This window comes from Scyliorhinus canicula, chromosome 6 (assembly GCF_902713615.1).
Source record: "Scyliorhinus canicula chromosome 6, sScyCan1.1, whole genome shotgun sequence".
Lineage (NCBI taxonomy): Eukaryota > Metazoa > Chordata > Chondrichthyes > Carcharhiniformes > Scyliorhinidae > Scyliorhinus > Scyliorhinus canicula.
In genome coordinates this window covers 188,587,006-188,610,649 of record NC_052151.1, presented here as the reverse complement: position 1 = coordinate 188,610,649, position 23,644 = coordinate 188,587,006, and the positions used below count along the sequence as shown (strand labels likewise).

The 23,644-nt window shown below is 43.3% G+C and overlaps 1 protein-coding gene across 1 annotated transcript in view; it reads right to left on the bottom strand.

Moving 5' to 3' along the window:
- phf3 (PHD finger protein 3) overlaps window positions 1-23,644 on the bottom strand; it is a 172,685-nt gene that overhangs the window by 131,389 nt on the left and 17,652 nt on the right. Inside the window, 4 exon segments of the mRNA XM_038800669.1 lie at window positions 4,674-6,927; window positions 8,587-8,748; window positions 13,639-13,899; window positions 21,903-21,987. Of these exon segments, the coding sequence (XP_038656597.1) occupies window positions 4,674-6,927; window positions 8,587-8,748; window positions 13,639-13,879 (2,657 nt within the window). The 5' untranslated portion in view covers window positions 13,880-13,899; window positions 21,903-21,987.

Genomic DNA, 23,644 nt, shown 5'->3' with positions numbered 1-23,644 from the left:
GGGGGGGATCCATCGAGATTTAGGCAGCCAAGGGCCAAGGAATTTTCTTTTTTCTCCTACGTACACAAGGTGTAAATAGATTTCTTTGTTGTGGGTAGGGCCCTGTTGGCAGGGTGGTGGACACGGGGTATTCGGTGATTACGATCTCGGACCACGCTCTGCACTGGGTGGACCTCCAGGTCAGTATGGATAGCAAGCAGCGCCCGCAATGGAAGTTGGATGTAGGGCTGTTGGCGGACGAAGCGGTGTGCGAGAGACTGAGGAAGTGCATACCTACCTGCAGGTAAACGATACGGGGGAGGTCTCAATAGCGGTGGTCTGGGAAGCACTGAAGGCAGTGGTGAGAGGAGAGCTGATCTTGATTCGGGCTCACAGGGACAGGACAGATAGGGCAGAAACGGACCGACTGGTAAAAAGAGATTCTACGAGTTGATAGGAGGTATGCGGAAGCTCCAGAGGCAGGGCTTTTAAGGGAACGCCGGAGGCTACAGGCGGAATTTGGTTTGTTAACCACCGGGAGGGCAGTGGAACAGAAAGGTGAAGGGGTATAAGCACGGGGAGAAAGCCAGCAGGATGCTTGCGCAGCAGCTCAGAACGAGGGAGGCAGCTCGAGAAATAGGGAAAGTTGTTGACGGGGATGGCAACTTAGTTGGGGACTCGGCAGGGGTGAGCAAGACCTTTCGGGATTTTTATGGCAGGTTGTACAGGTCGGAACCCCCTGCGGGGCTGGAGGGGATGAGGCACTTTTTGGATGGGTTGACTTTCCCGAAGGTGGATGGAGAGCTGGTAGAAGAGCTGAGGGCCCCGATTGGGCTGGAGGAGATAGTGGAGGGTTTGAAGGCCATGCAGTCGAGTAAGGCCCCGGGACCGGATGGATACCCAGTCGAGTTCTATAAAAAGTTGTCCGGAATATTGGGGCCGATGCTGATTGAAGGTCTTTAACGAGGTCGAGGGGTTTCTGCCCCAGATGATGTCACAGGCCATCATCTCGTCATTCTGAAAAGGACAAGGACCCAGAACTGTGCGGTTCTTTTCGGCCGATTACCTTGCTGAACGTAGATGCTAAACCTCTGGCCAAAATTCTGTCCTCTAGGATTGAGGACTGTGTACAGGACGTTATAGGGGAGGATCAGACTGGGTTCGTTAAGGGTAGGCAGCTGGTAGCCAATGTAAGAAGGCATCTAAACGTGATCATGATGCCCCCGGAAGGTCGGGAAGTTGAAGTGGTGGTCGCGGTGGATGTGGAAAAAGCCTTTGAAGGGTCTCGAGTGGGCTTACTTACGGGAGGTGCTGGGGCGGTTCGGGTTCGGAAGGGGCTTTGTTGACTGGGTTAGGTTGCTGTACGGGCTCCGGTTGGCTATGTGTACGGACAAAGAGGGCGGACTTCGGACTATTTCAGGCTACGTCGGGGAACGAGACGGGGATGCCCCCTCTCCCTACTGCTGTTTACGCTGGCGATGGAGCCGCTGGCAATTGCTCTGAGGGCCTCAAGACTCTGGAAAGGGTTAGTGAGGGGGGGGGGGGGGGGGGGGGGGGCGGCACAGAGTCTCGTTGTATGCGGATGACTTACTTTTGTATGTCTCAGACCCAATGGAGGGGATGGAAGAAATTATGGGAACCTTAGAGGAATTCGGCCACTTTTCGGGGTATAAGCTCAATATGGGGAAGAGCGAGTTCTTTGTGGTTCAGGCAAGAGGTCAGGAGCAGCGACTGGGGGAACCGCCGTTAAGAGTGGTGGGGGGGGCAGCTGATATAGCCATGGTGAGGAGGTGGATGGTGGGGGGTGAGCCGGCGGGGGTGCACATGGAGGCGGCTTCTTGTAAGGACACAAGTTTGGGGGCGTTGGTAACGGCGCCCCTGCAGTTCCCACCGGCACATACTCCACCAGTCCAGTGGTGGTGGCGGCGGCCCCGAGAGTGGAGGAGAAATGTGGGAGCAGAGGGGGCGCCGATGTGGTCCCCAATCTGCGATAACCATCGGTTTGCCCCTGGGAGGATGGACGGGGGGTTCCGAATTTGGTAGAGAGCGGGGATTGAGAGGATGGGTCTTGTTCTTAGAAGGAAGCTTCCCGAGTATGAGGCCGCTGGAGGAAAAGTTTGCATTGACTGGGGGAAATGAATTCCAATATTTACAGATTCTCTGCGGAAGCAGGTACCAACCTTCCCACTCCTGCCACTAAGGGGGATTCAGGATAGGGTAGTCTCTAGAGGATGGATCGGAGAGGGGAGTGTCTCGGACATATATAAAGCGCGTGGGTTCGGAGGTGACGCAGACCAAGGAGCTGAAGCAAAAGTGGGAGGAGGAGCTGAGAGGAGAGATAGAGGGGGGCTTCTGGGCGGAAGCATTTGGAAGGGCCAATGCGACCGCAACATGTGCCAGCCTCAGCCCGATTCAATTCAAGTTCGTTCACCGGGCTCACATGACAGTGGCCCGGATGAGCAGATTCTTTGGGTTGGAGGACAGGTGCGTGAAGCGTGCGGGGGAGGGCAGTGAACCATGTCCATATGTTCTGGGCATGCCCAAAGCTGAGGGGATTTTGGCAGGGGTTTGCCATGTCCACAGTATTAAATGCAAGGGTGGCAATGAGTCCGGTGGCGATTTTTGGGGTATCGCAGGACCCGGGAATCCAGGAGGAGAAAGAGGCGGATGTTCTGGCCTTTGCTTCCCTAAGTAGCCCGGAGGTGCATATTGCTGGCATGGAGGAACTCAAAGCCCCCGAAATCGGAGACCTGGCTTTCAGACATGGCAGGCTTCCTCTGCCTGGAGAAAATTAAGTTCGCCATGAGAGAGTCTCTGTTGGGGTTGGCCCGGAGGTGGCAACCATTAGTTGACTTCCTCGCAGAGAACTAATCGTTAGCAGAAAGGAGGGGGGGGGGGTAAGGTTAGCGTAGGTTAGGGGGTTAAGTAATGGCAAGACCTGTGGGAGAGGAAGGTGGAATTTGCACTATGTTTATATTTTCCTTGTTATGTATATTGTTGATTTTGTTGCTGTTATAATGGCAAAGAAATACCTCAATAAAGCGTTTATTAAAAACAAAATATCAAATAAACCTTGAGGTTCTGTTCAGTATCTTAGCCACTGTTGGGGTCTGACCAGGCGCCTGTAACAGGAGTTCAGGGGTGAGACCATCCGAGTCTGCAGCGTTCCTCATGTCCACTAGCCTACCGGACCAAACCACCTTTAAAGTCCTGAACTCACACATTCCTCTAGTTTCTCTCCCATCTCCCCTTATACCCTCTCTGAGCCTATCAACATGACCTTCTGCTCCCTCGATCCTATTCCCACTAAACTGTTGACTACCCAATTTCCTCTGCTGGTCCCCATGTTTCAGATATTATAAACGGTTCTCTCTCTTCAGCTGTTGCCCATCTCTCCTGAAAATCTGCCATCATCCCTATCGCCAAAAAAGCGGGCTTTGACTTCAGCATCCTTGCAAACTATTACCCCGACTCCATTATCCCTTTCCTCTCCATGTCCGTGAACATGTTGTTGCCTCTTAAATTCGTTCCTATGTTTCCCGGAAGTCCATGTTTGAATCCCTCTCATCAGGTTTTTGTTCTACAATACAACTCATATCAAAGTAACAAGTGAAATGCGATGTGACTATGACAACAAGTGGCACGGTGGTAGGGGTAGCACCAGGGACCCGGGTTCAATTCCGACCTTGGGTGACTGTGTGGAGTCTGCACGTAAATACCAGGAAGACTGAAGTCTTGGGTCCCTTCTTCATATTCCATTTCCCACCCACCTCTCAGAGAGCAACTAAACCAATCTGGTCACAACTTTGGTGTCATATTTGACCCATGAGATAAGCTTCCAATCACATACTTAAACCATCACTAATACTACCCCTATCTCAGCTCATCTGCTGCGGAAACCCTCATTCGCCTCTAGACTTGACCAGTCCAACACATTCCTGGTTGGTCTTCCGCATTCTATAATCTGTAAACTGGAGGTCATCCAAAATCTGCTGGCCATACCTTCACTAAGTCCCATTCATCTATCAGCTCTGTACTCATTGATTTACATTGGCACCTGGTCAAGCAGGGACTTGATATTAAAATTCTCATTCTGGTTTTCCAATTTCCCCATTGCTCATCTTTTCCAGCCTTACAATCCTTCAAGAAATCTGCACTCATCTTTTGCACACCCCAATTTTAATCACTCTACCATTAGTGGCCTGCCTTCACTTTCTTATGCCCTAATTCTGGAATTCCTGATGCACACCCTCTGCCAAACTTTGAAAACTACTTTTTTGACCAAGCTTTTGGTTATCTGACTCCATTTCTCCTTGTGGCTTGGTGCCTCATTTTGTTTCACAATGCTCCCGTGAAGTTGAGGCATTTCATGACATTAAAGACACTACAAATTTCACCAGTTGTCACAGGGATCATTTAAATAACTACATGCAGAACTGCTTGAGAACAATGCATTGTTCTCTGAAAACACTGGCTATATAATGTAGCTTTAGGCTTAACTTCTCTGTTGCCAGTGATACAAAATTGCTACTGCATTCGATCAAACCAGGTTTAAAGCTTCCAGAAAGGTTGCCATATTAATTGTCAGCAGACACAGGAAATATCTTAAACAATAATACAATTCTTCTCTCTGGGGGTTCACAAAACAAAATCTCAGAAGACATGTGCAGGATTTTGGTTACATAAGAGCTCACCTGCTGTTGTGCGGCTTCCGACAAAAACCACACAGTCTTTTGGGGTCCCATAAATCTGAAGTAGCAACAGGGGCAGAATGGTCCATGTCAGTTTCCTCTTTTTTAATCACAGGTAAATTATCCGGGATAAATAATGGTGGTTCATCCAATGAGAGGCTTTTGCTGCTTCTCCTCTGCCGTGGAAGAATGCCCTTCTCATTTTTTCTAACTTTCAATTTATCTTTATCATCTTCATTAGAATGCTCCACAATCCTTCCTTTGTCTTTTTCCTTTATATTCTCTGCCTGTTGGGAAACTATTTTACCTGTCGAAGGGACAGGTTTGTGGCCAGAGCGAAACACCTGTTTTGCTGGTAACTCGATTAGTTTTGGAGTAGAGTTAGAAGTATGCTTAGATGTCTGAATTATTTTCTTTGACTTATGCCCTGCAGGAGTCATCGAAACTATCTTGCTCGTTGACTGCATTTTTGCTACCTGGGAAACAGGATACACCTTATTTATATTTTGCTTTTGTGCTTGGTCGATTTTCAATTTAGCGTCCTGTCCAATCTGTGTTTTCAAGCACTTAACGGTCTTCTGGGGATGATGTTCATCTGGGTCCACTGCCTTCCGTTTACTGGCTAAGGGGGAAGTATGTGGCTTAGATTGTTTAAGTGCCTCAGAGGACTGAATATCCAACTTTGCTTTTTTCCTATTCGAGGGAAGGACGTTTTCAGTCTGCTCTGGTTTTAGATCAAGTGCAAGCTTATGCTGAGGCTTCAATGCCGACACATCATGTTTTGAAGCCTGGCTCTTGGACTCCGCAGCATCAACTTGCTTTTCAGGGGCAATTTCCTCATGGTCTTTATTTTCAAAAAGGTCCTGCGTTTCTTCTTTACTGGGACCTAGTTGTTGCTCACTTGAATTATCCTGTGCATTTATATTATCCTGCTTCTTACATGCCACATGAGGACCAGCTTCATTGATACCTTTGGCAGCTATTTTTGGAGAAAGAGGTCTTCCTACTTCAAGTTCACCCTCTCGTGTCACACTTTCAGGCTTTGGTGAAACAGTGACCCCAGTCTCAAGCTGAGCTGTTTTATTATTCCCAGAGTCTTCAATTAGTTCCAAGGTATCTGAAATATTCGCTTTTATAGGTTGGCTAGCATTATTGTGTGTGGTTCCTTTGCTTGACTGCATATCAAGGTTTTCTTTTGCTTCTACACAATCTACAGAAGCACTTAATTCAGAGGGTATCGGAAATTCTTCGTCTACTGACCTCTGCTGATTTTCTTCTAGTTTTGGCAGGTCTTCCACCTTGTTTATAGGTGGTGCAGTTTCAGTACTCAGTACACCAGGATCCAACTCAATTGGCTCCTCTTTCTGTTCATTAATAATGTTACTATCCACAATTGCTATCCTTTCATTCAGTTGCATATTCTGTTCTTTGACTACAATCTCCTTTAATTCCTCTGCTGCTGCATTGGTATTTCCATGAGGAGGCTCACATACATTTTTGTGAAGATCAGCAGCTACTGTCGTAGTATCTTCAGGCATTCCATCTGGATCGGCACCAATTAATGATTCTGCAGAGAGCTGCGATTCCAGCGGAGACTTAACTGAACTGTGGTCTGTGACTGCTGCTTGCTCATCTCCACAAGTAGCACAATCCACAATTTTCTGCGCATCAACGTGCTCGACTGTAGACTCCTGAGCAGTTTCCGTGAACAATTCTGCTGAACACTGCGATTCCAGAGCAGGTTCAATTGGATTTTGGCTGACTGGTGCAACTTGCACCTCTACACAGTGGAGTTCATTTGCATCCTCCGTTACATCTGGGGGGACATTTTCTGTCCCTAAAGCAATTAATGGTTCTCTAGAACATTGCAATTCTGATGCAGACTCAATTACTTCCTGCTCCACTGATTCTGCCACAGTACATTTATGATTTCCACAAGTTAGTTCAAGTGTATTTTCAGGTATGTTGCACATTTCCAATGATCTCAGTTCAGGGTTCTTTGAATCTACAGGTTCAGACTCTACAGTATCACAATGAATTTCTGCACTACTTTGTGCATTTTCTGATACATTCTGCTGCTGTGGTTTACCCTTTCCTACAGATTTTTGTGGGCTTTGTTTTTCATGCCTATCCGGCAGTTTTGCTGAACCTGCTCCAATTGAGACATATTTTACCTGCTCCTTCCTTTTTGCAAGAGCTACGTTTGCTGGGCTGGGTCGTTTGGCTATGGTACTGTTGCGTAGACTTCGAATTGGTTCTTTAAAAGAAAGAAAGAATCTTTAGCAATAACTTTGAACATTTAAAACCTGTGCATTTTAGCTTTAAATATCTAGCACTGGTGTTTCAAAAGGTTACATACGTGATGTTTATACTTAAAAAATTAATTGAATCTTACCACACACAGGAAGCCACCCAGTTTATACCAGATAAACAAATTGTATTTGGCTATTACCTTAAGTATTTTGAAATGGAATGATGCCCAACAACAGAATTTATGAATTTGCACAATAAATCTTAAAAATTACATTTTCCATTAAATTAATTACTTGAAATTAGATTCATCCTGTCCAAATAAAAGCAGTTCCAACTTCTGAGTGTAAGAATTATAAGATCCAGATTTGCAATTAAGCACAAACCCTTTGATTTATTTCCGGATCAACTGATCTTCTTGTTTGTTTAAAAACTCCGGCACTTCAAAATCAAGCTTACCCCTTGAAAATTCTACAACTTCAAAATAACCATTCTAGCAGCCTTTTATTTTAAATCACAAGTTATAAAGCACAGACTTAAAAGGGTTTAATATCGGGCATATTAATTAAATAAAACAGTACTATAAAAATAAACATAGTATTTTTTTCTAGGCATAGAATTTGCATTTTTGAGTGCCTCCCAATAAATCAACACATACACCCTGTGAGCAGATGAGCCATTCAGTCTAGAAGTCACTCAACTTTTAAATCGTTATTTCATGCTCAGTTACTTGATTTTAGCTAAAAGTGGATAAAAATTTTACAATGGCCTCGGTACCCTTACATTAGGAATGGGAAGCAAAATTGGCCAAGTTTCCCACTTCTGATCACTAAACACTAAACCTGTTGAAAGTAGATGGATTCTAAATGAGAACAGCACCAATATTTTGCCTTTCCATAGTGAATACTTATTGGCCAAAATAGAATGTAGAGAATGCTCATACTATTCACCAAGAACAAATGTAGCAGCAAAGTGCATAAACAATGGAAATTAAAACAGCCTCATGTTCCAAGTGATGGGAATAGCAATGGTTAGCACTGTCACTTCACAGTGCCAGGGTCCCAGGTTCAACTCCCGCTTGGGTCACTGTGCAGAGTCTGCACATTCTCCACGTGTCTGTGTGGGTTTCCTCCGGGTGCTCCAGTTTCTTCCCACAAAGTCCCGAAATACGTGCTTGTTAGATGAATTGGACATTCTGAATTCTCCCTCGGCTTACCCGAACAGGTGCCGGAGTGTGACGACTAGGGGATTTTCACAGTAACTTCATTGCAGAGTTAATGTAAACCTACTTGTGACACTAATAAAGATTATTATTATTACACAGGGCTTACAAGTGGTTACAGAAAAAGCTATTAGCATACCTTTAAAATAGACAAGGAAAAACCGAAACTTCAATTTGTGTAAAATAGAAGGCACAAGTCAATCTCCAACATTAAACATAAAAGAAACCGAAACAAGAACAACTTTAACCAAAACTGACAGTATAAAGTAGAAAACAGAATTATGCACACGCAATATTACTATTACTTAAAAAGGTAAAGTACAATTCAATTTATAAATTTCAATGTTTAGCCAGATCCTAAATTTTACAGAGGTTACATTTTAAGATAAAAGTAAACTTTATAAGAGGAGAAAATCCAGAAAAATATTTTTTGCGGCATCTTACCCTGGGCCAACAAACGTGGAGATTTGCGAGGTGACTGCACAGCAGATTTTGGTGATTTACCCTTTGTTTTTCTGCTGGATAAATCGGACAAATCTTCTTCCTCCATTGTGTCAAGGTCACTTTCCTTTATGTCACTCTCATCAGTGAGCTCAAGTTCAGCAACTGGAAAAATAAAAAGGAGAAAAGCTCATGTGATAGTTGCAAATACAAAATCATTTTAAAGCTAGCCTTTCTGTATACTAAATTTACAATTAAAGATAGCAATCTGTGACAGGCACATTAACAAACTTGAATGCGTTCAACATTTTACTTCACAAACTAATATACAGAATAAATAATTTTATGGGTTACACGGGAATCCATCACCTCATTTAAGGAGGTGAACGCCAGCTAGAAAACCCGGAAACTGCTTTATGCTCCACCATTTACTGCCATCAAAAGCCACAGTCTACTGAACGGAGGCAAACCGCTTGGCTGTTTTTGAAAGGGAGGTAGCTACCAATATCTGCATTTCAAAACTTTATATCTGTATGCAATGAAGTCTATAAAGTTATTATAGTAAGATCTTTGTGACTTGTCAACTTTACCATTATACATTCCTGTGTCCATATTTCTGACAGGAAACGTATATGTAAACTATCCTCAATAAAATTACATCCTCCCGCTGATGGTACTGAAGAATAGCTGATCATAAACAGCAAGAATAGGGGAGCACGGTGGCGCAGTGGTTAGCATTGCTACCTCACGGCACCAAGGACCCAGATTTGATCACGGCCCCGGGTCACAGTCCGTGTGGAGTTTGTACATTCTCCCCAATCTCACCCCTACAACCCAAAGATTCTGGTCTCAGGTGACTGTGTGGAGTTTGCGTTTCTCCCCGAGGCTGCGTGGGTTTCCTCCGGGTGCTCTGGGTTCCTCCCACAGATCTGTAGGTTAGGTGGATTGGACATTCAGGGTGGCACGTTGGCATAGTGGTTAGCACTGCTGCCTCACAGCACCAAAGTCCCAGGTTCGATCCCGGCGCTGGGTCACTGTCCGTGTAGAGGTTGCACATTCTGCACGTGTCTGCGAGGGTCTCATCCCCACAACCCAAAGATGTGCAGGGTAGATGGATTGGCCATAATAAATTGCCCTATAATTGGAAAAAAATTGGGGGGAAAAATTGGATACTCTTAAAAAAAATTTTAAAACAGGTTGATTGGGCATCCTAAGTTGCCCATCCTAAATTGCCCCTTAGTATCTAAAAGATTAGGTGGGGTTCCTGGATTACAGGGATAGGGTGATGCTGATCCGATGGGCTGAATAGCCTCCTTCTGCACTGTAGGGATTCTATTCTATGTGCAGGATAGGTCGATTGGCCACACTAAATTGCCCCTTAATTGGGAAAAAAAAGAAACAGCAAGAACATAAACTTCCAGGAAGTTCGACTAAGGCTGTTGCCTATAGTATCGCATTCTGAATCATGTCATTTTGCTGGAGTTCTGCAATGTGCATGGAGTCTGGAGGCAGAAAGGGCACACACAATCCCAATTGTGACATTCAGGAATTATGGTGTGGCATGACCTCTTTATACTCAGCTGCATTGTCTATGACAATAGTGAATGTACTGACAAATAAACGAAACAAATAATAAACAGATCACAATCAGACACTGAACATAAGGAATGCACTTGTCATTCCCTGGCAAGATCCCAAGAGAGTTTTCTTGGGCAAGAGTATGTTTCCGCCAGAGTTTTACAGCAAAGCTTAAGAATTGTAACAATGGGCAGCACGGTGGCGCAGTGGTTAGCATTGCTGCCTACGGCGCTGAGGACCCGGGTCCAAATACCAGCCCTGGGTCACTGTCCATTCTGCGTGTCTGCGTGGGTTTCACCCCCACAACCCAAAGATGTGCAGGATAGTTAGATTGGGCACTCTAAATTGCCCCTTAATTGGAAATAATAATTGGGTACTCTAAATTTATTTATTTTTTTAAAGAATTGTAACAATGCTCTTTCTAGATGGTGTGCAATATTGCTGCTTACCCAAAACAAAAAATTATTCCTCCCATCACGCACAGACTACCAGGTTCTCAGGAATGTTTGCCAATCCAAAAAATTTAAACAATCAATGTCCTGATCAAGGACACATCCCAGAGCAACAATAGAGAGATATATCACCCAAAAGCCCCAACAGATGTCCACTCTTTCATTGGTAAGCAACAGTTTTAACCCCACACTGCATCAATACTTTTTTCAATTTTCCTTCTTCCCTTTTCCAGAAGCCCCAATTCAGTCTGTGTAGTGGTACAGTTCCACAGTTTTCAGCAACTCTTAAGATACCTAACTGACTGTTCTTAAAACATACTCGATTAAATAAGGGAAGTCACAGCTAAAGCACAATTCTGTCTGACCATCACAGTTCCAAGCTTGCCCAAGTTCCACCACCCAGGCACAGGAACCATGGTTGATTTCACTTCCCCTCCCAAACACAAGTGCTGGGCCAAATGTAATGCCGCATTACCATCAGCCAAGTTGAAATCAGTTAATTCAGCAGTGACTCTGAGACCTGTCTGGTTTGTCAGACTCAATTATCTAGTGAGACACTAGAATCAGTACCACCTCCCCCTGTTCATGACCAGTAATACCACAATAGTGCTTATGCATTACTGCAGGGCTGCAGTTTCACGGATATTTACCATGAAGTTAAATAGTTACTCCAAATGTGGCACCTGGAAGTAAGTGAAATCGACAAAAAAACCTTGGTAATGTGCAAAACCCTCAATTCTGTGTATCCACTAGTCAGCAAGCCCATTTTCAAAATAAACTGAATGTGAACAAACTAATTTTGTTTAAGAGTTTGGATTTTTTTTTAAATTAAGTTGGCGTAAAAAACATTTCAAGATGTGCTAATTTTGTGACATTTACAACAAGTTATTTTGTAAACACATTCCAACGTAAAAAATACAATCAGCTGTAAGTTTTCCTTAAAGAAAATCAAATTCCTCTCTATTCTATGAATACCTTTTTTATAAAATAATTTCTACCAAGTTCACTAGTCTTCAGACATATGGCCAGAAGAGGCAACATAAATAATAAATGTTCCAGCCAATAGTTCAAAACAGTTTAAAAAATGAATTCTACATTTAGTGCACCTCCTTAATATTGGTTATAATACATATTAACTTGATTACATGCACAGTGGCATTTTTTTGTTCTATGTATTCTTGAAAATAATTCCCTTTAGACCTGTTAAATTATAAGCTTTGCGCACTTGGAAAACAGTAAATGATTGTTGAATGGATTAAAACCAATTGCTGGCATCACTAATGAGTTACATTAAGAAATTATTTTAATCTAAATTACATATGCATATACTTTGAAGAAAGGTTAAATAATTATCCAAGCTAACCTTAACTGTAATTCTGAATTCAACTAGAAGACTATAACCTGAATGATTTTGTCACTGTCAGACATGTTTTACATACCTCCAATGCAACTGTTTTTTCTCTACCGCTCAAATAATAACTGATGTGAATATTTGCTTCCTCTCAAACCTGACCCCGATATTAACTTCAACTTAGCTTTAATAGGAGTCACTTCAATAAACATTCTAACTGTGTTCATTTCAAGTTACCGTAGACATAGTACAGTGCTAACTCCAACATGCATCTAGGGGGCATGATCAAGACGTTTGCAGATGACGCATAAATTGGCCACCTGGATTGCAGATGAGAAGGGAAAGGAAGCTGTGGACTGCAGGAAGTGATCAATGACTGGTCAGATGGGCGGAAAAGTGACAAATGGAATTCAAACCGGACAAGTGTGAGCTGATGTATTTGGGAAGATTGAACAAGGCAAAAGAATAAACAATAAATGAGAAGATACTGAGAGATATGGAGGGAGTGAACAAAATTTAGCGCACATCCAGATTTCTGAACAGGGTGGTTCAGAAGGCATATGGAATAATTTCCTTTATAGAATATAGCAGGGAGGTTAGGCTGGCACTATAACACTAGTTGGGCTACAACTTGAATAGAGCGTGCAGTTGTGGTCACCTCATTACAGAAAGGATGTAATTTCATTCAAGTGGGTACAGAGGAGATTTATAAGGATGTTGCCAGGACTGGAAAATTGCAGTTCTGCAGAAAGATTGGATAGGCTGGAGTAATTTCCTTTGAAAAGAGGTGGCAGTGGGGAGATTTAATTTGAGGTGTACAAGGTTGAGGGGAGCCTGGAACAACTGGAAGCGAAGGACCTATTTCCCATGGCAGAGAGATCAGTGTCAGGGGAGATAAATTTAGTGAGACTAAACAATAGAAAGACTAGAAGGGAGATTAGGAAAAGTTAATCTGGAGTCTGCATCTCACTGCCTGAAAGGGTAGTAGAGACAGAAACACTCAACTAATTTAAAAGATGCCTGGATATGTACACAAGGTCCCCTAACCTTCAGGCCTACAGAACAAGTGCTAAAAAAATAAGATTAGGCGGAGTGGCTCATTTTTCAGCTGGCACAGACACAGTAGGCACATTGTCGCTTTTTGTGGTGTAAATCTTTACACTTTCCAAATGTTTTAAACATCTGAAAGTGAGGAACATGCAGAAATGAGGGGACAGGGCAGTGGCAATAGGTGAATAGCCTTAGGAGAGCCAGCACAGACATGATGATCCAAAAGGCCTTCTGTGCTCTAATATGATTCTATGCTTCAAGGGATGAACAACACAAAATTGGAAATAAACTTCAATATGCCAACACAACAATAATTCAACAGGCTCGCCCAACATGCCTGCTGGCTCGATAGGAGCGCCCTAGACTTGCATGCATCTATGTTTGGCTTTTTAAAAATCTCACCATAACATAAACAAGATTTTTCCCAATGTAAAATCAGTTAGATAATCCCTTGAAAACTCAACTGGTGCCTTCAGAGGTTCTGGCATTGTGTAAGGGAAGGGGGAAGGGGTGAGAGGGGTGGGGGATGGGAACCTTGTCCACCCATTCATACAAATACTAAATGGCGACACTAGCCCACAATGCTTTTGCAGGCACTGCAGCCAAAAAGTAAGTCAGACCTACCTGTTGAGCAAGTTAGCTGAAAGTTGCCATCTTCATTATCTGAAAAGGGCAGGCTGAACTGTGCACTAGCAGATCCTAGCATAGGATCTTTGTCACTCAGCATGTTTCTTAAAGAACCTCCCAGGATGTCGGGTTCTGTGCCACAATCACAAACTTCACTTTCTAAGTCTGGCTCTAAAATCAGACCGTCATCCAAGTGGTCGGTGGCTATCAAGGGATTAAATATATCAACAATATCCATGAAGACATCCACTCGGACTCCTGCACAGATAAAAAGCATGACATATTTCAGATATTAATTGCAGTGCATTCCTAGATCCTCGAACAGGGTTCAACAGTTTCACTAGATTTGTACTCTACAGCAAATTTTCTATACTAGATTATGGCAAAACAAAGACTAAAAACCAAGACAATGTAAAAGTTTATTAATGGAAGCCTATCACTGATTTAGCAATCTGATTAACCATTTTATGTAGGATTGAAGGACTGACGGGAAACAATCCAATGTTTGACGATCAGAAGCCATTGAATTAAACCTAAACCTTTCCAGAAGCAGCTGCTCTTGGGGTGATCCACCACATCATTTCCGCCCCCCCCCCCCCCCCCCCCCACCCCCACCCCCGTTTTTCCCTCCCTTGTTTCAATCAATCAACACATCCTACCCACCCCAGATGGCAATAATGCAACACATTCTCAAATCTATGATCCCTTGAGCGAACTTTAAGTGGAAAACAGACATCTCGTCAATTTTCCACGGCATGGGTGGAAAAAGAACGCCTCCTGTGAGGAAGGAAATTCTATAGTGATCAAACTGCTTCTAGATATCATTTAATAGTTTAGGCATTGCAAGAGACCCTCTTGGTTCAATGGATTTACAATGGGCAGCACAGTGGTTAGCACAGTTGCTTCACAGCTCCAGGGTCCCAGGTTAGATTCCCGGCTTGGGTCACTGTCTGTGCAGAGCCTGCACGTTCTCCCTGCGTCTGCGTGAGTTTCCCCCGGGTGCTCAGGTTTCCTCCCACAGTCCAAAGATGTGCGGGATGTGTGGTGGATTGGCCGTGCTAAATTGCCCGAGTGTCCAAAATGGTTAAGTTAGGTTACTGGAATAAGATTGAGGCGTGGGCTTGAGAAGGGTTCTCTTTCAAAGGGGCAGTGCAGACTCGATGGGCTGAATGGCCTCCTTCAGCACTGTAAATTCTATGAAACTAACAAGTAGCTGAGTCATACAGACAAGGTGATGGGTGCAGATAGAGTTATGATTCAATTGACTCAGCATCATTGGGCTACTAAGTTCCAAGGAGGGAATGATTTCCACTTATCATTATCTAGTGACCTCTGCTATTGGTAAGTACACAGTGATGTCAACTGGGTGCAGCTTTCACAGCCTACCAACCCATACTTCCACTCAGCATTAAACTGCCCAGGAACTTGCATAACGGGAACAATCACACATGGAACTGTACCCCAATAATTCCTGCAGGGTCAAAGACAGTGAAAAAATAAAAATAAAATTGGAAATAAAACAAAACTAAACAGGAACTCAAAATAAGCAGAATAGATTGAAAATACAGAGATATGTTTTATTTTAATTTCTGAAAGAAACAGCACTGTGTTGCCATACACAAAACTTGTTACACTTCAGACATCACTGCAAATTGTGTTGAAGTTAATACAATTCCCCTGGTTTCCTCTTTTGTTCAACGGATGTCGTAAGGTAAGTGTGCACAAAAATTTAAGTAGAAATTAAGATTTAGAACAGCAGAAATAGAAGCTAATATTACTGCTGGTAATAGCTTATAAATAACTGGATTCAAACTGTAGAAATGGCACATCACTTCTTACAGATCTGGGGTTGGACAAATGGAGAGTGCATGGTCACCATCAAATGGAACTCAATGTTTCACAAAAAAAAATGAAAGTTATTGAAATGTTAATTTAATTCATTGGCAGATGGGAAATTAGCCTGAAAGCACAAGCAAGTATTTAAAAATGACTAAAAGGATGCATCTGAATCGACTACAATACAGAGGTGCTTTTCAATAAACAAAGATATTTAGACAATGAAATAATTACACCTTAGGCTAAGATGACATTACAGGTTGCCACAGAAGTTCAAATTAAATGTTTATTTCATTAGGGTCAAGTTTAGAATCATTTGTGTTTTAAGGCAAAAACATGCATTCACTCCAAGCCACAGACTCCAAAACATGCAGCAACTTAAACAATAATAGCTAACTTTCCACAATTCGTCTGAAAAAATTGCTTCAACGGGTGGTTTTGTCCATAGTAATTAAGTCCAGTCTACTCTGATACAATTGCTAACTTTTAGCTCGAGCACAGGCCTGATTCTTCAGGTTCAGCCAAGCCAGACACTTTCATGCAACGATATTGAAATATTTCTGAGGAAACAAATGCAAGTCCAAACTCTCATCACTCCCCAGCCCAAAATATCCCATGACAATTCTCACCAAGCACCTTGCTCCAGGGCCTGTTCCAAATTTCTCAGATTATGTTCATGAATATTTTGGTCTATGCCGAACAAAACAAAATTCACACTAGAGGGGAGCCAAACACTCTGCAGTAAAAGATCTTATTTGCAGGTAGCAAGGTTTCCCAGTTCAATCAGCTCCCATTTGAACAATCAGTAATATTACCAAATATTCTACTCAAAAAATATTTTTTTATCCTTTCTTGGGATGGAAGCATTGCTGGCAAGGCCAGCATTTGTTGCCCTTGAGAAGGTGGTTGTGAGCTGCCTTGAACTGCTGCAGTCCCCTCTCGTGTTGACCTTCCTGTAGCACTTTGGTCTTCCTGGGCCATCTCAGGAGCAGTTCAGAGCCAACCACATTTTGGGTTTAGAGTCATATGAAGGCCAGACCAGGTAAGGATGGCAGATTTCCATCCCTGTAAAAGAACATTAGAGAACCAGGTGGATTTCTATGGCAATCCGATAGTTTCATGGTCACCATTGCTGAGACCAGCTTTAGTCACCCAATTCTGGTTCCATTGTGTTTTCTACTTTGATCCTCACTCTTTAATTTTGAACCTACATTGCTTCACACTCATACATTTTAGAAAATTAGTTATCAGAAGCACTTCATTAGATTAATAGGGTTAATAAATCTATAATTTTGTAAGAGCTATAAAAACAATGTATGTTTAATGCCTATTCTGTATTGTTAAACCTCAGCAACCTTACAATTATCTTCTGTTTCCTCAGACAACTAGAGGGGAAATACACATTGGTCACATTATCCAGTGACCATTGTAACTATGCATACATTGGATGGGGAGTTTGTGATGAAAAGATTCAGTCTATCCTTGATGTTCCCACAACTACAGTATTTCACTGAATGACAACCACACACCATTTGACACACACACTCTAAAATGAACAGTTGGGTGCAGTACAAGACTCAGTAGCTGCAGAGTTGTAACAGTCTGGGTCACTGCCTTCAAGGAAAGAACAGAAAGGATGGGAACATCAAGTCTGCAAGTCTATTCTAGCTCAAAACGTTATGGGAATAAAGATGGACTTCTCTTTTGAACTGGGGTTTTAATCCAGCAGTTGAGGAGTCAAGAATAAGCGATCATTCTTCAGTACACAATCAAATGCATGAGGTGCAGAATAGGGAGGAGAAAGTTCTTCAGAGTTCAGGTTGTAGAGTTTGTTGCCAGGATTAATGCTGAACCAGTAACCATTAACATCCAAGATTAGGCTGAACAAAAGAAAACAGGGTGAAGGTGTGTGGGAATGGGGTGGGTAAACCTGATTTGGACTGTTTCCTTGTGAAGGATAAACACCAATACTGACTGGGTGAGTCAAAGGGCCCATTGCCATGTTCTAAGGAATAATCTTTTCCTATTTATTGATACCAAATCATAATATTTCCTGAATAAAAAGATCTAAAGAATAGATGCCAATATCCTTCTTTTATTCACTATCAAATCTTAACTAATACATCTATTCCAAAACGGAGGATTAAGAACCTCAAAGAAGTGATTTCTCCCATGAAGGTTTTGCTGCTGACTGGTCTGTGGTTGAGTTTCAAAAGTCACATGTTTTTATGCTTTAGAGGACAGCAAAGCTTGAGCAATGAAGTGCAGAATGAGACTGATGCGCACAACTCTTCTCAAGCGCACAACTCTTCTCAAGCGCACCGATGAGCGGGCACACATGCGCAGTGCAGCCGCATTTTTTTTATGTACGGTTGCAGTCTTTTTGAAGGCTGCTCAGCCGGCTGCAAAAAGTTTGGGGAGAATGATGTGATTGGTTGCTTTCTGAACTTTGAAGCTGATGAAGTGGAAATCTCTTACTCCAAGAATGGTTAGGATCTGGGTGTCGCATTTAAGATTGGGAAAGACAGTCTCGCTGACAGAGCCTTATTTCCACATGTTCTGTACCACAATTGGGTTGAAGGTTGGCCCGCATGGGTCGCAAAGGTTGGCCGATGGGGTGTGGGTTACAAGGCCATCTCACTCCTTAATACTGATGCCAAGATCCTGTCGAAGCAGCTGGAGAGCTGCATGCCGGAGGTAGTCGAGGAAAATCAGACGTGATTTTGAAAGGGCAGACAGCTAACAGCAAACATCAGGCGCCCGGTGAACGTGACTCCATCCAGGGAGAGAACACCCAGAGGTGATCATCACCCTGTATGCAGAGTAGGCCTTCGACAGGGTTGAATGGAAATACCTCCGAAGTACTGGAACAGTTTGGGTTTGTGCCAGGGTTCACCGTGGATGGAACCACTGTACAGAGCTTCCATGGTGAGCGTACGAACCAACACCACCAGCTCTGGATACTTCCGGTTGCACAGAGGCACAAGACAGAAATGTCCTTTATCCCCGCTACTATTTGCTCTGGCAACCAACCCACTGGCAATCGCCTTCAGAGCATCGATGGGGTGGAGAGGCATCCGAAAGGGAGACAGAGAGCATAGACTCGATGCAATGTCCTGCTTCTCTACATCTCAAATTCCCTGGCCAGAATGGAAAGGAATATTAAACTTCGAAAGGAGTTTGAAGCCTTGTCAGATTACAAAGTTAGGCTGAGTCGGAGCTACACCTTCCTGTGAATCCGCAGGTGGGAGAAGCAGAGCTGAGGAGGTTGCCGTTCAATCTCCCCCCTCCCTCCCCCCTCCCTCCCCCCTCCCTCCCCCTCTCTCTCCTCTCCCCCCCCCCCCCCCCCCCCCCCCCCCGGCCAATGTAAACATGGACACCTCCCTCAAAATGTGGAGACAGGACCAGGTAGAGTTACGACCTTGAGGGAACTCATGGACACGTTCCAACTCCCAAGAGGGAAGGAAATGACATTGCGCCCCCAGATACCAGGACACTCATTACTAGAAGGACTACTCAACACGGATGAACCAGGAGAGGGGAACTGTGCGGGGACAAGTACGGATGACTATCAGAGGATGTGCGCTCACCCCTGGATGAGCCAAGAAAGAAATGGGAGGAAAAGCTAGGCAGGGAAATAGGTGGACTTTGAATTGAAGCACTGCACAGGGCAAAGTTTACCTCCATGTGTGCAGGACTGAGCCTAACGCAGCTAAAGGCGATATACAGGGCGAATCTAACCAGAACACGAATGAGGGAGTTCTACCCAGAGGTGGAGGACAAGTGTGAACAGTGCCAGGGAGGCCTGGCCAACCACACCCACATGTTCTGGTCCTGCCCCAAAATTGCCGGGTGCTGGATGTCCTTCTTTGAGGCCATGTCCAGCCTTGGGGGAGTGAGGGTAGAGCCGTCTTCGGGATATCAGAGCAGCCAAAGCTCTTCACGTGGAGGGGGGAGCAGATGCCCTAGCAGCCGCCGCCGCCGCCCCCCCCCCCCCCCCCCCCCCCCCCCCAACCGATCGTCCACTAGAGCTCCTGCTCGGCTGGCGATTAGCAGCACCACCAAAGGTTGCAGACCGGCTGTCCAACCTGATGGAATTTCTCAGGCTGGAGAAAATAAAGTACACCATCCAAGGATCAGAGGACGGCTTCCACAAGACGTGGAAGCTGTTCACCAACTTGTTCCAAGGCCTGTTCATAACCAGTAACCAATGGTTAGATTCTCTCTTGTTGAGATGGTCACTGGCACTTAGGGCATAACTCTTACTTACCATTTATCAGCCCAAGTCTGAATGTTATCCAGGCGTTCCTTCAGTATCCAAGGAGTTGCAAATGGTGCTGAGCATTGTGGAATCATCAGTGAACATCCCTATTTCTGACCTCACAATGGAGGGAAGATCACTGATGAAGCAGCTGAAGATGGTTAGGCCAAGAGTACAACCCTGAGGAACTTCTGCAGTGATGTTCTGGAACTGAGATGATTGACCTCCAACAACAGCAACATCTTCCTTTGTGCTAGGTATGATTCTAACCAATGAGAGTTCACTCTCTTCCTCCCCAGCCCTTCTTCCTCTTCTCCCCCCCACAAATCCGCCCCCCCCCCCCTCCCCCCACCCCCCCCAACACCATTACCGATTACCACTGACTTCAATTTAGCTAGGGTTTCTTGATGCCACACTTAGTCAAATGGTGCCTTGATGTCAAGGTCAGTCACTCTCACCTCACCTCTGGATTCCAACTTTTTTGTCCATGTTTGGACCAAGACTGTAACAAGATCAGGAGTCAAGTGGAATCCAAACTGGGCATCAGCAAGCAGGGTACTGCTGCCTAAGTGCCACATTATTGTTCTGTTGGAACATCTTTCATCACTTTGATGACTGAAAATAGACTGATAGTCAGGTTGGAATTTCCCTGTCTTTTGTGAAAGGACATACTTGGGAAATTTTTACATTGTCAGGTAGATACCAGATGGCCGTGTTATACAAAGTTAACCAAATGCTCTGCTTCAGCCTGCTATTGCTGCTAACCAGCTGCAAGATTAAACAAACCGGATACAGCCCAGTCAACTGCTTCAAAATCCAACGTCTAAATCTGCTCAGAATGCATTTTTGGGAACAAGCACTGTTGAAGCATTACGGGTCATGAAATACAAGGCTTTCGAGCATAGGGTAAACCAACTCCAGATCAAAGCTGCAAAAAAAATGAGGAACACTGCCAGAGGCATTCTGTCCAGCAAAATGTGCCCCTACATATGAACACTGAAACTGCATCATTCAAGCGTACCATGCAGAGATCAATTCAGTAAATCCATTAATGGAAACTACAATCCTGAAGCTAGAAATCCATGCTCTTATTACTGCATACTCCAGTGCTAGCAACAGCATCATCAGCAGAATAAATTAAACTAGTGTCTGCTTTGATTTGTACTAATTGCCATATTTAGAAGATTGTAAGAACACAAAGATAAATTAATGACAACTTATAATGAGCAGGTCATTACTGGAAAGACAGACTGTTTATCATCGATACCCATTAGAAAAATGAATCTATTGAAGTATAGTTCCACAATAGGGAAGAAAATGTGTGTGACTGCAGAGGCAATAATTCCCAACTGCGCGAAGAGAACAAAATATAAGAAAGTCTGCCTAGCCAATACTCGGGATTATGTCTGATCATCTCTCTACAAAACAGATACGGTACCACTGATCGGCACGGACATATTCAACTGACCTCCACAGCAATTCTGTCCCACAAAAAATCCTTGGCATCTCCAATCAGAAAGACACAGCCAAATAAAAAATCTAAGATGACAATGGCAGTAGTGAAATAGAGTCATAGATATTTACAGCATGGAAACAGGCCCTTCCGCCCAGCTAGCCCATGCCGCCCAGTTTCTATCACTAAGCTAGTCCCACTTCCTCTATACCCACCCTGCACACAAAACTGTCTAACTGCTTTTTAAATGACAAAATTGTACGCGCCTCTACCACTGCACGCGGCAGCCCGTTTCAGATGCTCGCCACCCTGTGTGAATAAATTTCTCCTCTGGTCTCTTTTGTATTTCTCCCCTCTCACTTTAAACCTATGCCCTCTAGCTCTAAACTCCTCTGCCTTTGGGAAAATATGTTGACTATCTACCTGATCTATGATCCTCGTTATTTTATAGACCTCTGTAAGATCACCCGTAAGCCTCCTACGCTCCAGGGAAAAAAGTTCCAGCCTATCCAGCCTCTCCTTATAACTCAGACCATCTTTCAAGATTGGAATAAAGTAGATGAGATAAAGTTAGATAATGGCATCTACACTGCTAAGATGTAGAGGAATGTTATCGCTAGGACAGACAGAAAAATATAGGTATCTTAACCATTTGACCTCAACTGCTCTGTATGCAGGTTCAACACTCTGATCAAATTTGGTTATTCTGACCTCAACACTTTGCCTTGTAGGTTCAACACTGGTTGAGTTCAGCTTTGCGTGTAGGTTCAACACTGGTTGAATTCAGCTATCTTTTCTGAAACAAGAGGAACAAAACAAACATAACCATTTTTCAGAAGAATAGTGAATCTTCAAAGGAATGTGTAGGGAAAACTTCAAAATATAAAATTACATAATATTTTGAGGGAAAACTTAAAACGGGTTGCACTACAGGTGTCATAAAAGCTTTGCAGTATAGAAAGTCTCAATGGAAATGGAAAATTATCAACTAAACTTAATAGTAAACAGTTAATAGAAACAATGTGGTGCCAATGAGGTACCATACACATGCACATAATACCAGTTCATTTGCAAAGGATTATTTCTGTATCTGCACTACTTTCCAAAGTTCCTTCTCAGAAGTCATTCAGCTTTCATTCGATTACACAGTTGAGCGCCAGTGAGAGAATTTCTATCATAAATTAAAACAAAAATGCCATACAATCTCAAATATATTTGGATCACTTACATTCTATCTTGCAAAACAAACATTCATGTACTTTCAGGAGGTCAACTCAGAACAGCTGTCTGGCAGATTTGAAGTCACGCCTCCTTACTGATTTTATACAGCTCCTGACATTAACCATGGCTGAGGTCACTGGAGTGGTCTAGCTAGATGAATGCTAGCATGTATCCAAAGTGTCACAACATTAAAGAGAAAATAAGTAAATATGTTGCTCTGTCATGGAGTTATTTTATTTTGTTCATGTTGGTAATTATGCATATACCGCGACAATAAACTTACTTTCATTTTATCTATGAAACAAGCCTCAACTGCAGTCTTTGTAGAGTATTCCTACCACACAAGTATGATTTGTTTTGATTTACCACAATAGCTATCCTCATGTGAACCTTCAGCCACTAAACATTGGTTCCCTGTTACTCAAAAGATTTAATGTAGTCCAGTGGACAATATTTTATTTCACTCAGACCTCTAGAAAGAATAAACCAAAAGTGTTCTTGCATACATTCAAGAGAGCACACATTACTAAGGATTCGTTCCTAAAAAAATAATTTGAAGCATTTAAACTGTGATGCTTCTTCTTTGCTCTCATCATAGTAAATTAAATGCACGTGAGGCTACATTTAGCCATAGGTTACCCACAGCATTTAAAATGGAAGGAATTGGCTTGCAAGTTTATCCAATGAGACGAGCTATAACGAGAAGTCAATATGGAGTTTGGTCACAGATCAGCCATGATCTCATTGAATGGCAGAGCTGGCTTGAAAGGCTAAGTGGTCGGCTGTTCTGATTCTACTTTCCTTTAATCCATATCATAGAATCCCTACAGTGCAGGAGGCCATTTGGCCCATCAAGTCTGCACTGACCCTCCGAAAAAGCACCCACCTAGGCCCACTGTCCCCTACTGTGCCGCACTTATCTATGCTAGCTGATCTCAATTGAGGAACCACTGAGGATGAAATTTGGCACATGAAACAAATTTACTGGTCATAATTGCCTAATGTTTTCCAACAACTTCAGAAATAAGCTTTTTAGAATTGAGTGACGTGATTAATGGATGTCTCTTTCCCTTTGGTTCTTAAGGATAAATAAAATGTATTGGTATTGAACATAAGCCCACAATTCAGTATAATCCAATCAACAAATTGAATGATGATTCTCAGATTGGAGACCATGGGCTAAACCAACTCTGCCATAAGTTTCAAGTGAAACACACTGAAATAAAATTGTT